This window comes from Aspergillus niger (genome assembly GCF_000002855.4).
Source record: "Aspergillus niger supercontig An04".
Classification (NCBI taxonomy): Eukaryota; Fungi; Ascomycota; class Eurotiomycetes; order Eurotiales; family Aspergillaceae; genus Aspergillus; species Aspergillus niger.
In genome coordinates this window covers 614129-626966 of record NT_166539.1, presented here as the reverse complement: position 1 = coordinate 626966, position 12838 = coordinate 614129, and the positions used below count along the sequence as shown (strand labels likewise).

Sequence of the window (12838 nt, the reverse complement as noted above, 5' to 3'; positions counted from 1 at the left end):
TGACGCCCACTCAGCTCATCCCCTCTTTTCTTGAGCTGCCGCATAGGACTTCTCTGAAGGTTCTTCCTCTCAAGGAGGAAGGGTCTAGGAGGCTTGGTCCAGTCAACTTCGGTTGCGAATCTTTTCGCCCTCCCTAACACGCAGTCGCGTTAAAGACACTCAACTTTTTTTTTACTACTTTACTTTTTTAAAAGACCTATTCCGTGCTCCGTCGCAGCGCGCATGGTTATGGCACCGACTGCTTGTGTACCTGCTGAAGTATGCACTCCTAAATACTACCAGGAGAAACACGACTATAATCTCAATTGGGATCATGGTCAATTCAGCAATCATGGAGGGGACGATTTATCGCAATCTAGGTTGGCTGCCAAGGAACTAGTCTTGGACATCCTGAAGAAGCGCGCAGCTGAGGTCAATGTGGACAGCTGCGCGCCAGGAGAGGAGGACCCGTTTTACGTGGCAGATATGGGGGGAGGTCTACCGCCAGCATCTGCGCTGGAAAATGAACTTGAGCCGTGTTCGGCCTTTCTACGGTAAGGATATGAATGCACAACTGGGATTTTCATGACAGCGGCTAACAGTGAGTCAATAGCGGTCAAGTGCAACCCCGACCCGGAGATCCTTCGCCTCATGGCTAAACTCGGAAACGGTTTTGATTGTGCGTCCAAGGCCGAGATCGATATGGCCCTCGAGACCGGCGTCGACCCAAGCCGCATCATCTACGCGCAGCCCTGCAAGACCAAGTCCTATCTGCGCTACGCCGCCCAGGTGGGCGTCAAGCAGATGACCTTTGACAACGCCGACGAGCTGTACAAGATCAAGGCCAACTACCCGGACGCCGAGCTTTATCTGCGCATCCTCACGGATGATTCGAACAGCTTGTGCCAGTTCAGCATGAAATTCGGAGCTTCCTTGGACGTTGCTCGCCAGCTCCTCGAATTGGCGCACCAGCTCGAGCTGAAGGTGGTCGGCGTGAGTTTTCACGTCGGATCAGGCGCTGAGGATCCTAAGGCTTTCCTGAAAGCCGTGCAGGACGCGCGCCTTGTGTTTGATCAAGCCGCAGAGATTGGCCACGAACTGCACACTTTGGATGTCGGCGGAGGTTTCTCCCAGGACACTTTTGAGAAATTCGCCGGCGTCCTGAGCGAGGCGTTGGAGACCTATTTCCCGCCCAACATCCGGGTCATTGCCGAACCGGGTCGCTACTATGTTGCCAATGCGTTCACTCTGGCGGCCAACATCATTGCTCGCCGTGAGGTGCGCGACCCGGAGGACCCGGCCAACGACGCCTACATGCTGTATCTCAACGACGGGGTGTATGGAAACTTCTCCAACATCATCTTTGACCACCAGCACCCCGTGGCCCAGGTCCTGACCTGTGCGTCGGCCGCTAACTCCCCTTATGCTGCGACTTCGGGGGGTGTCACGTACTCCATCTGGGGGCCGACCTGTGACGGCATTGATGTTATCTCCAAGCGCATTGCGCTGCCAGCTCTGCTGGAAGTTGGAGATTGGCTTTACTTCGAGGAGATGGGAGCCTACACCAAGTGTAGCGCGACCCGCTTTAACGGCTTTTCGGACAACCACGAGGTGATCTACATCTCCAGCGAAGCCGGGGCTTCTGCGCTCCTCGAGTACTAGACTCACTATTGTTTGATATTTTTTGGCTTCCGTTTGGTACTTATATGTTGCTCTACTTAGCAGGTCGCTCGTTGACCTGCTTTGTTAATAAATGTGTTTGTGTGCTTCTAGAGTAGATTTCGGGTCGAATACAGTGTGTATTTACAGAAGTCTGTTTGGTCATATATGCCTGTTTCATTTAAAAGGGGCTCCCCTTATCTTCATTGCACAACGTTTCGTGTTTAAATCTAGTCTATCTGATATCTATCACCCCACACTGTCATCGTATATATTCATGCATACATAACCCAACCCCGCAATCAGCAGGTCATCCGATGCAGAGCCAGCTCCAGCATCATGCCCAATTCTAGACCTGGCAGAAAATGTTCAAACAGACCCATCTAGACTAGTCTTTCAACCACCAACTCCGCCCCCTCACTAGTACTCCCCTCCGCAACCTGAACCAATCCACCGGCCTCCAGCCTCTTCTTCCACTTGCCCGACTCATACCGGGCCAGAATGAAAGTAATTCTAGCCGCCACCGCAGGATCGGCCGTCTCGGCCACCATATCAGACGGCGTGAACGTCCAGCGCCCAAACGCCCAGTTCAGGATATAGTGTCTTGCTGCCGGGCCATCCGCATCCACAGCCACCGATTGGCCCGCCTGCTGCGCATCCTCTTCCTCCGACGCGGCCGGCGGCGCAGCAGTCGAGCACCGCATGACGCCCTTGATCCGATATACCTCTTCCTTGTTCGCCGCGCGCAACAACTTCTCCACCAATGCCTGGGTATCCACAACAGCCCCATCCTGCTTCGCCTTCAATGTAACCGACAGCACCTCCACCTCGGACTGATGTCCATGTTCATGCTTATGCCCCTCCCCATGGTTATGCTCATGCCCATGCTCATGCCCATCCACCCCCTCCTCTCCGAACAACGCCCCATCGATCCCCAACAACACATCCTTATCCACCCGTCCCTTCTCACTCTTCACCCACGGAGTCTCAACCTCCAAATCACCTACTCGGTCTAAACAAATCTCGAACTTCATCTCCCCCGCCGCCTCCCACTTATTAAACACAATCAGATCCGTATACCGCGCCTGCAGTTTCGCCGTATAACTCGTATCCTCATACCCCTCCCAATTCTCCACATCAATCACGCTAATCACTCCATCCAAGCTGAATGTTCCTGGGTGTTCGCGCGCAAGCCGATTGACTTCCATTGCTAGGGTGGCCGGGAACGCAGACCCAGATGTCTCGATCACAATGCGGTCGGGGTTGACTTCGTTGAGGAGCTGGAAGAGCGCGTCGCTGAGCTGGCCGACGAGGTTGCAGCAGATGCAGCCGTTGAGGAGTTCGCGGACACCGCTGATTGAGGAGGTAGATGCGAGTTGGGAGTCGATTGCTACATCGCCGAATTCGTTCTTGAGGAGTGCGAGTCGGTAAGTTGAAGGGAGTTGAGGAATGAGATTTAAAAGGAGGGTAGTTTTGCCGCTGCCCAGGAAGCCTGTTAGGATTGTTATGGGGATGGGGGCCATTTTGTTTCTTCGTTGGTGGTTTTGTGGGGGCGTTGGTTTGTATATATAATGGTAAGTGATAGAAGTCTATCTCTATATCTAAAATACGTGAGAAAAAGAAGGACGGAAAAGAACGATGTGGAGGAAGTGCGATTGATTGTTGAAGTTGAAGCCGGAGTAAAGATTCGGAGGGGGGTGGAGGGGCACGCTAATCCTCATCAGGTAATCTTTAAGATCTGGAGTGGGGTTGTGGATGCCTCAGACATCGACATGGGTGTCTCGTTACTTGTAGATCTACTATTTTCTGCTCTCATGTCCATCACCATATAGACCGTTCTTTGATATATTGCGTGGCCAATGGCACGATTTTGGCGTCAAATCATCAGATTCAATCAATACTTCGTGTTCATCCTGGATGTTTCCGAGAAAGTCTCTCTATATCCCTTAACTCACTTCCTGGGTACGACATAAAATGCGCCGCTTCGAAAGAATCTACGATGTGGTAGAGCCTGTTGAAGAGTATCGTCATGGGGGGTATCATCCTGTGCACCTTCACGATGTATTTTACCAACGCTACAAAATCATTGGGAAGCTAGCTTTTGGCCAATACTCAACGGTATGGCTCGCAAAGGATCAAAAGATGTGAGTACATTCTTGCGAACCATGACATCGAAAATAAAACTAACAGGCTGGTAATACCTCGAATAGACTCGCAACAGGTCGTATTGAAGATACTAAAGGCAGAAAATTCCGACCACAATAGGGAGCTTTCTATCCTTCTGACCCTGTCAGATTCCGACGTGGAACACGCGGGAAAGAGACATGTGGTTGAACTTCTAGACTATTTTTATCATACAGGACCAAATGGAAACCACTTGTGCCTTGTTTTCCCGCTGATGACATCCGATGGGGAAGCAATGACAATCAGCGGGAACCCGCAAGAAGCAGGATATCTTCGGGCTATCTCTCGCCAACTTTTGCTGGGTCTTGACTTTCTTCACCAGTCAGGCATCGTTCATTGTGGTATGTCGAGGCTCTTCGGTTGTGTAAGCAACATTCTAATAGGCTTAAAACAGATCTCCAACCGGCAAACATTCTGTTCTCAGTTGCTGGAACTATGGATATGGAGGCCTTGTTACAGCCCCCCGAGTTCAGCTCAGTTAAGTGGCGAGAAGGGATGAGCGAAGATAACAGTGCCCCCAAATATTTAATGCCCACCCAAAGGCGCCGGGGACAATTGAGTAAGGCGCATTTCTCAACGCTTGAGGTTAGGATCGGGGATCTGGGCGGAGGTAAGATACACCTATTCGTACTATATCTTGTCTAGCCAGATTTGCTAAGTCGTCACGGGCAATATCAGCTCAATATGTCCAACACTGGGACCAAAAACCAATAACACCTCTGGGGTTGCGTGCACCTGAGCTGATGCAACGACATACCGATGGTATTGCCGTTGACATTGCCATAGATATCTGGACCTTAGGTTGCTTGGCATGTTATGAAACTCCTCCCCGTGGAAACTCAGACTTTCGTTCTAATTCTTCTGCGAAGATATTCGAACTTGCAACGAACGAGCCATTGTTCCCTCTGGATACATTCGGCCTCACACGAGAGGAGATAGACAATGACCATTCTTCTTTTATTGAGCAAAGACTCGGTTCGAACAACCAGAAGAATGGGGACTTCAAATTATACCTGAGAGATAGGCTACCGGAGAAATTTGGTGCTGAGAATATAGAGACTCTCACATCGTTCCTTTCCCTTATGTTGCAGAAAGACCCTCGCGACCGATTACAGGCAGAAAAGTTACTTCGGAGTCCTTTCTTGACGGATGGATACTCGCATTGATGCTTGGTTAGCTGTGCATCTTTGCAGAATACGGTAAAAATCATTTTACGCTTATTACAAATCGTCATTGGATTAGTGGTAGATATCTATGGCTTGATTGTCTCACTTAATACTACCTGATGCTTTCTCGCTATTCGTGATTTACTAGAGATTTTAGGAATGGAGTATGATGATTCTAGCACACACACACAGAGGAAAATAAAAAGTAATCAGGAATAATCATATTCATCAAATTCATGCGTCATTCTCATCGCAGTGAAGACTATAGGGACTAAGTAGCTAGATACTCCCATGGACTACCACACGGAAATCGTTTAAAATTCAGATGACCAAAACAAGGAACACGATACTCATTTAAAACGACACTACAGTAGAATTAACTCCGACCACCCTATAAGGCTGAACCATTCCTACCTACAGCCCCTAGAAACCCTCCCCAACCAAGACCGCCAGCCAACCTGCCACACCCGAAAGCCCCGAGGATCCACAAGGCTGACGACGATGATATCATGATCCACCCGCACTAACTTGATGTCATCGGCCACATAGATAAACTACATAATTGAAACCCTCCAATCAATCATTCATTTACAGCAAGATAATACCACTACTACTTCTACTATACACATAAACTCTCCCTACTGGGACTTACCTACATATCTAATTAATACACTACATACCCAGTGTGTCTACAATGAAAACCGTCGATGACACCGCCCGCGAAACCGCCCGAGAGATGGGCTACAGAGAGCCCGCATCCACGACCGATAGCTCGAACGGGAACTCGATGATGAACCCCCATAACTCACTTAATGATATGGCACAATCGGGCGTGAAGGAAATGAAGAATGTGTTTGATGGTGTGGCATCGGCGCCGGCGCCGGGGGATTTTTTGAATAGTACGTGGGAACATGTAAGGTCGTTGATGGTGGGGGGAAGTGAGGAGGATCATGGGAATGGGGAGGGTGAGTGACATTCTCTCTTATTTTTTCTCGTTTTGTTTAGTTGGTTTTGAGATGATGAGTCCTGTTGGTTTTGGTGGCTGTGTGCTGATTGAGGATGTAGATGGCGGTGTCGAGTCCGGCGGATCCGGATGAGATTCGGTGTATTGAGAACTTGGAAAGGGAGAAGATTATTCAGTTCTTGCAGGAGAGGCATATGAGTATGAATAACTCGGGAAGGGGGAAGAAGGTATAGCGTTCGGAATTGCTATATGATCAAATACAAAAGATGTGATATGGTTATAATTGAATAATTTCATGCATACGTCAGTCAGGCTTGCTGAAGATAAAAATAAACCCTGCAGTTTCAGAAGCAGTAGCCTTACGCTCACAGAGCTGCTCTGAAACCCTTGTCTTGCTTGATATTCAGTCCCAAAAACTCCGCAACCTGTCCCAGATGATCCACTCCCCAGAATGTGTCAGTTTCGCCCTTGTCATTGGTGCACTCAAACCAGGGTATGCCAAATGAGCCTGATTTGAACGCTCGATCTGTATTCGCAATCAAGGCTGCCTTGATGTCTCCATGATCCATCTACAATACTGAGTTAGCACACAAATTCCACATAAAAGCAAACAATGCAGGTAGCATACATCGGCCAATACCGACTGTGCCACGTCCTTTCCGAGTACCCCTTCAAGAGCCGGACCGAAGCATTCAGGCTGCGCAATGTTGGGATTACCCTCTACCCAGAACAAGTGATAGAGCGTTTCAAAGGCCGGCACAAGCTTGTCCGGGTGCTTTAGGGAGATCGCACAGAGCGCACGCTGGGTGCTTAGCGTCCGTGGCGGGAAGCCTTCGGGGGCTGTCTGGACAATTGGGATATTGAAGTAGTGAGCCCAACGGCAACGCTCTTTTTCGATATACTTATTCTTATCTATATACATTCATTAGAAGTGTTTATGTGCGTGTTTTAGGTGTTGAAGGGACACGCACTCTTGATATTGATAGGGGCAGTATTCCCGCATGCTTGCATGATACCACCCAGGAAAATAGGGATGTAAGTGATGTTACATTTGGCAAAAGCAGGAGAGTTCTTTTAGACGTTAGAATATCGGGATGATGATTTAAGCGATAGTAGGGTAGATGGATAGACGCACCTTTAGTACACTGAAGGCGATATAGCCGAACGGACTGACTACGTCCAAGTAGACGTTTATACGCGGCACAGCCATGGTTTTGAAACAGATGAGATGACGAAAGAAAGCTAATTGTGATGTGATCCAACAACCAAAGATGAAGTTATCACAAAGAGTGTCTAGTTTATCTAGTCGTCCGTAGACCCCTTGTTCTGGATGAGTCAGCATCGCGAGCCGAGGTGCTCGGATGTTCGTCTGCTGATTTCTAATCCCTGATGCCCCTCACTCTGCCATGTATAGCCGGTTGACGATGATATTTGATGTTCTTCTGTGTATACTTGAGAAGGGACGTTGCTGCCATGTTCTGCTCAGACATGACTATACGCGCCTTCCTTGGCAGCTCTCCTCCTGGAGGGCAGTCGCGATGCGACCACCTGTAGTTAGGATGTTTCGGCAGATCAACCAGCTCGTAGCATTGACTCTTCTGTATCTAACTGCATAGTGCTTGCTTGCATACTTACAAGATAGATGGCTATGTACAACATGCTTAGCTTCGACTCGCTCCTTAGCAGGGATCGACTCAAAGATGAGGGAAGCGTCTTTCTAGTACCCTTCTCCAATCATGACAGTTCAGACGAATCCGCCTATGAGTTTGGTGCGCCTGATGCAGAGTCTATCCAAGACTCAGTGACTAAAAAGCGCCGCCATGCCGTATACTTTCCACGGCCTCCTGTTTGGTGTCCTCCACAGCAGTCAAGAACATCGAGTCTCTCCGCAAGCAGCAGCAGCAGTTGTACAATAGAAACGTGCAGTGGCCATGCAGCCAATGATAGTGAGATGCTCGAAGATGCATATTCCTGCATAGCTGATGGCTGTGAAGCTACTGCTGCATTAGCAGACATGGTATCTCGCACATTAACCAACCAGTCGAAGTCTGACCAGGAGACCATTATTCTTGTGGGTGTCTAGCAGTTACAGAACAGACCATGAGTACATAGACTAACTGTGTCAAGCATGATTGGCCCGCTCGTGACAGACCGCAGGCATGGCAACAGTTGGGTTCAGCGGGGAAATACATTCTGTCGGATCGGCGAGCCTCCGTGCAACATTGTCCGAGCCGAGTCCTTTTGCAGAGCTCCGTCTGCCACAAAGGGAAAGGCATCCCTGCACGATTGCAAGCATACAAGGACATACGTTTAGGTCTGGATGAAAAGCGGTCCATTCACGAAGGGTCCCTTGTGATCTGTGTTGATCCTGCATATACCCTGTCCGATCATGATAAACCATGTTCTGACGAGTTCGATCTGGTTAGCGGAAATATTCTTGTTGTCTGCCGGCTGTATTCCGATTTATGGGCTCTCTGCGCCGGTGCTTCACCACCTCAGTCGGAGAAAGTATTCGGTGAGACCATTACTACGGAGCCTATGCGACTAGCCTTCCTGCCACTCTGCGCAGTGACGCTGGCCGCAAATTTTAGCGCTTTCAACCAGAGATGCATCACTTATGCTCGTGACAAATCAGAGGAACCCAGGTATCCTGGAAATGGGCTGCCGGTTATGCCTCCTCCACGGACTTCCAGTCTCAGCGATGGCAAGCAGATCTCCCGCGGAAACCGACGCCACATTGCATTTCCAGAAGTGGTATATGATGCTTTTGACCGTATCTCCGAATGCAGCGATGTCGACTTTGTGCCAGCAGACTCTTCTCTGGAGAATGTGCTTTCTGACCTGACTGACCGAGGAAGTCGTCGACTCCAGCGCTTAGGCAACCGTATGTCAATCCGGAAGCTGTGGAGCGAATCTAAAAGACCTGCTATGGGAAACACCGAGAATCAATTGTCCCCTTCACCTGGTTACCCTGGGGAACCGACAGAGTTGGGTGCAATAAAGCGTCATTCAGACCTGCAGCGGCGCGTTTCTTTGAGAAGTCAGAGGCTGAGGAGTCCAATTCGAGTTGCTCGATAGGTGAAAAGGTCCTTCGTTAATCTGTCTGGATCATGCTTGACCGGCGTCTGCTTGGTGGCCACTCCCCTCCGGTACTTGTATAAAGATGCAGCAATAGCTGGAGAAACTATGTTGTTATTGGCTAACTAGTTGCGGAGGTTGATGGAATTATCATGTCGGAAGCAAGGCGCTTTCCTGCTTTATAACCAGTAGTAGTTGGGATCGGCGTGAGAGTCGATATTCAGAACATCGTTGATCATGTGTACTATGCAGTTGACTCGAGTCATGCATCTGCTCACCTGAGCAGCGTTATGAGTAGCAAATGGATATGTAAACACAACAACGAGCTCATGGCGCTCATCAACTCTAGACACCCCATATCCCCAACTATGCCATCGATCCGAGCGATCCTCTACAACGCCTTCGCCCTCACCACTCTCCCCATCCGCATTCTCGGCACTCTTATCTACTACCTCCCCCACTTCACGCGGCCCCATCCAGCATGGACCTACCGACAAGCCATCAGCGTAAAATTCTTCTACATATGGCTGAGCGATCAAACAGCAGTGGAATACCGCACCCCAAAAACCCTCACTCCAGGCCGTGAAGGCGATCGTTTCATAATCATCAACCCTCCAGACACCACCACATCTAACCAGCTAGCACTCTATCTCTCCCGCGACAGCATCCTCACCAGCATCCCATCTGTCCATCCCGTCCCCATTGGCGCAGTATGGCACCCTGCCCTTCCCTCCTCAAAACCAGCTCGAGTGATTCTTCACTTCCACGGCGGCGCGTACGTCCTCGGTGGCGTCCGCCTCAAAGACAACAGCTGGAGCCCTAGCATCCTCAGCAAAGTGATGGGTTGTCCTGTCATGCTGCCGCAGTATCGCCTCTCCGTGGAAAGAAATGCCTCGTTTCCTGCCGCCCTGCAGGATGGGATCACGGCTTATGTGTATGTTCTCGAGGTGTTGGGGATCGAGCCTCAGAATATAATCCTGTCCGGTGATTCGGCAGGTGGGAATTTGGTTCTCTCCATGATTAGGTATTGGGTCGAGGAGAAGAAGAAAGGGACGGAAGTATTACCGCTGCCTGCGGCTGCGTTGTTATGGAGTCCGTGGTTGGATTTATCGGAGAACGGGGCGCAGAAGGTTGATCGGCATCCGTGTCGATGGGTTGATTATCTTTCTGGGGATTTGCTGGATTGGGGTATTAGGCGGGTAACGCCTGAGGGTTGGGAGAGGGGACATCGATTTCTGAATCCCCTTGGGAATGGGTTTAAGGCTTTAGGAATGCCGATTTTCGTGCACACGGGAACGTCGGAGGTGTTTTTTGAGGATCATGTGGAGTTTGTGGAGGAGATGAGGGCGTTGGGGAATGTTGTCGAGTTTTGTGAGACGAAGGATGCACCGCATGATATTTTTTGGGCAGGGAAGGTGCTGGGTTTTGAGAGGGAGGCGGAGGAGGCGATGGAGAGGGCGAGAACGTTTGTGAGGAGAGATTGTTGGGTTGATTGATATGATGCTGTGAAATGGCATGTACAGTCTTATACGGTCATGGGTCTTTTAGCTATAGTTGTTGCAGCCGGCTTCTGAGGATATGTAACCAAGAGAATCCGAGAGCCTGGACCTTAAACTTTATAATCCCGGCATGTAGTCAGCTAGATGCCACTAAAGAGCTGCATTGCTAAGCCATCAGGTGCAGGTGTAAGAGCTGCAACCTTGCACGACCGACCATGGTTTCTTAGCTCTCTGCACCACCACAATACAGGTCCAAGGGGCAAAATTTCCGAGAAGCCGGGGGTTATGGAAGAGCATGATGAACCAATCTGCGCTTGATTAACGCTCCTAGCCTTGGTAGGGCTGTGCAGCTGTGATCAGTTGCCTTTGCAGCAAATGCTGATTTTGACTTTAAGGGAGTATGTACCGCCACTGGCCGTTCAGTAACCTATGTAATCCTGGCTATAATCCAAGCATGTATCTTACCCGACTATTGACTTGATGATATACCCCTTTCTCTGCCGTAACAACGCAATTCAATGTCGTCAAATTGACCGTGTTGCGATGGGAGCTGCTTCCGATCTAGGTGCAAATTATGGAGCCCAGCAGACTGCATCAGATCGAAGAAAATAGACTCGCTTTCATGACGTCTCTTCAATGCCACCAAGATGACAGCCTCAGGCGACATTTGCACTAATCGGCTTAGTACTGAGACTAGCGCAGGCAAGCTGTCTGCATTATAAGTACAATCTGAAACGAGGACCAGATCTACCGAACCACCACACAAGTCACTCGGAAGTTCCTCATCCCAGTCAAGGGTGCTGAACTCGAGCTCAGAGGAATCGGCCGGCTTCGCAACAGCTATGTTCTGTGTCACAATTTCCTCCACCTCAGGCAGATCTGTGAGTACTACAGAACAATGAGGGAGAAGCTCAGCAAGAGCAATTCCTACAACGCCACATCCTGATCCTAGTTCGAGAACATGGAGAGGAGTGTTGCGTTCGCCCCGAAGAAGGCCCTGCAATAATGGCACAGAGACCGCAGGATCTCCTGCCACTATCTGCTGAAGGTATACGACCGAAGCCACCGCCGCATCCCTGGAGATATGTAAGCCTCGTACAAGGAAGAAGAGAGCCTCGTTTCCAATAAGAAAGCCTTACCAGATATGCCGAGCGATACTGTTCCAGTCTCTTCCCATATCCTCAAGCCTAGACGATCCTGGGGTCCAAAGCGTCTTTCAACAAGCTTCTCTGCTACTGAGGACGGCGACCCACCAAAAGGTGCGCTCCAGGCCGACATGACTAGAGGAAGACTAGAATTGCCCAGCAAGCGATCTGGTGAGGGAGACCGCTTCTGCGGACTTGTGGCCGTCACGCCTAGAACAATTGTCTGCTGAGATATATTGGCAGAAAAGGGCCCGAGCATTATTGGGAGCTCGCGCCTTCCAGCCTTCCAGCTCAATGGTTCCTGATACAGAAGTTTACCAGAGTCATTGAGACTCAGTGTTACAAGCAAGTTCACATCTTGTGCGAGAAAAGCGTCTCCCAGGTCTGTAGTGATGCAAATTAGAGCGGAGACGGATATAGACCCAGGTTTCTGTTTTTGAAACCTCGGTGTCTTGAGAAAACGAATATAATAAACCATGCTAAAGATGAGCAATTACTAGGCAATGACCGGACGCCTGAAGTGAGCTTAGTATACTAGACCATGCAATTGGCAGAAGAAGCAGACAGTGTATGGATAACACTGAAAAGAGCCCGATTCTAGCACAGGGCACGTGTGGGCTGACTAAGGGCGGGCCGATGACATCGACCATCCAAGAGGAACGTTGCTTCCTCAGGCTCCCTCTCGGGGAATCTCCCCTCGTTATTATCTCCGCCTCTCCAATGCTGCTGTTATCGTATACCAACTCCCTTTTCTGCCGAAATATACCCCCCGAAACACTCCGAGATCCCCATTCCCAGCACAGCTATCCCATGGGGATACCTGATTTTACTTTGAAGTGATCTCATCGCTCCTGCGGTCGCGGCGTGGCTCTGGGCCAACGTCGCATCCCTACCGTCATCCGACATGATGCGATCGAGAGACCCTCGGGTCCGCCAGACAATCAATCAGATTCATCATAATCTCGAGTCTGCAAATGAGACCGCCCAGGAGGGTCTTTATACTTTCTCACATAATTACGTGGTACCCTGTTTTGCAGCGATTGGGACCTGTATCTACTCGTGCACTGCGCCTTGTCTCCCTAGCCGCGAAGATCAGCTTCGACGCCGCCGACGCGGCCGCGCAGAGGCTAATTTCGACTTCTACGATGACTGGGACAATGAGGA

General features: G+C 50.0%; 8 protein-coding genes across 8 annotated transcripts; 5 read left to right on the top strand and 3 right to left on the bottom strand.

The window, feature by feature from the left end:
* Positions 1-228: 228 nt before the first annotated feature.
* An04g02420 (uncharacterized protein) lies at positions 229-1641 on the top strand (the record flags this gene model as incomplete). Its single annotated transcript, XM_059747366.1, is given in 2 exon segments — positions 229-533; positions 593-1641. Coding segments are annotated over 2 exon segments (1354 nt in total), but the record flags the coding sequence as incomplete, so codon positions are not given.
* A 380-nt stretch (positions 1642-2021) lies between these two features.
* Positions 2022-3161, bottom strand: An04g02410 (uncharacterized protein; the record flags this gene model as incomplete). The annotated part of the gene is made up of 1 exon (XM_001401572.1): positions 2022-3161. One exon carries the CDS (start codon positions 3159-3161, stop codon positions 2022-2024), a length of 1140 nt encoding a protein of 379 aa, XP_001401609.1.
* A 451-nt stretch (positions 3162-3612) lies between these two features.
* An04g02400 (uncharacterized protein) lies at positions 3613-4988 on the top strand (the record flags this gene model as incomplete). The annotated part of the gene is made up of 4 exons (XM_059747365.1): positions 3613-3782; positions 3829-4163; positions 4217-4432; positions 4468-4988. The coding sequence occupies 4 exons, from the start codon at positions 3613-3615 to the stop codon at positions 4986-4988; spliced, it is 1242 nt and encodes a 413-aa protein (XP_059606894.1).
* Positions 4989-5682: 694 nt separating this feature from the next.
* An04g02390 (hypothetical protein) lies at positions 5683-6085 on the top strand (the record flags this gene model as incomplete). Its single annotated transcript, XM_059747364.1, has 2 exons — positions 5683-5953; positions 6054-6085. The coding sequence occupies 2 exons, from the start codon at positions 5683-5685 to the stop codon at positions 6083-6085; spliced, it is 303 nt and encodes a 100-aa protein (XP_059606893.1).
* A 175-nt stretch (positions 6086-6260) lies between these two features.
* Positions 6261-7162, bottom strand: An04g02380 (uncharacterized protein; the record flags this gene model as incomplete). The annotated part of the gene is made up of 5 exons (XM_001401569.3): positions 6261-6288; positions 6322-6521; positions 6581-6864; positions 6924-7023; positions 7088-7162. The coding sequence occupies 5 exons, from the start codon at positions 7160-7162 to the stop codon at positions 6261-6263; spliced, it is 687 nt and encodes a 228-aa protein (XP_001401606.3).
* Positions 7163-7609: 447 nt separating this feature from the next.
* An04g02370 (hypothetical protein) lies at positions 7610-9030 on the top strand (the record flags this gene model as incomplete). The annotated part of the gene is made up of 2 exons (XM_059747363.1): positions 7610-8023; positions 8080-9030. The coding sequence occupies 2 exons, from the start codon at positions 7610-7612 to the stop codon at positions 9028-9030; spliced, it is 1365 nt and encodes a 454-aa protein (XP_059606892.1).
* A 290-nt stretch (positions 9031-9320) lies between these two features.
* An04g02360 (uncharacterized protein) lies at positions 9321-10604 on the top strand (the record flags this gene model as incomplete). Its single annotated transcript, XM_001401567.3, has 2 exons — positions 9321-10499; positions 10554-10604. The coding sequence occupies 2 exons, from the start codon at positions 9321-9323 to the stop codon at positions 10602-10604; spliced, it is 1230 nt and encodes a 409-aa protein (XP_001401604.3).
* Positions 10605-10669: 65 nt separating this feature from the next.
* Positions 10670-12580, bottom strand: An04g02350 (uncharacterized protein; the record flags this gene model as incomplete). The annotated part of the gene is made up of 6 exons (XM_059747362.1): positions 10670-10760; positions 10853-10940; positions 11019-11621; positions 11669-12153; positions 12279-12353; positions 12441-12580. The coding sequence occupies 6 exons, from the start codon at positions 12578-12580 to the stop codon at positions 10670-10672; spliced, it is 1482 nt and encodes a 493-aa protein (XP_059606891.1).
* Positions 12581-12838: the final 258 nt, after the last annotated feature.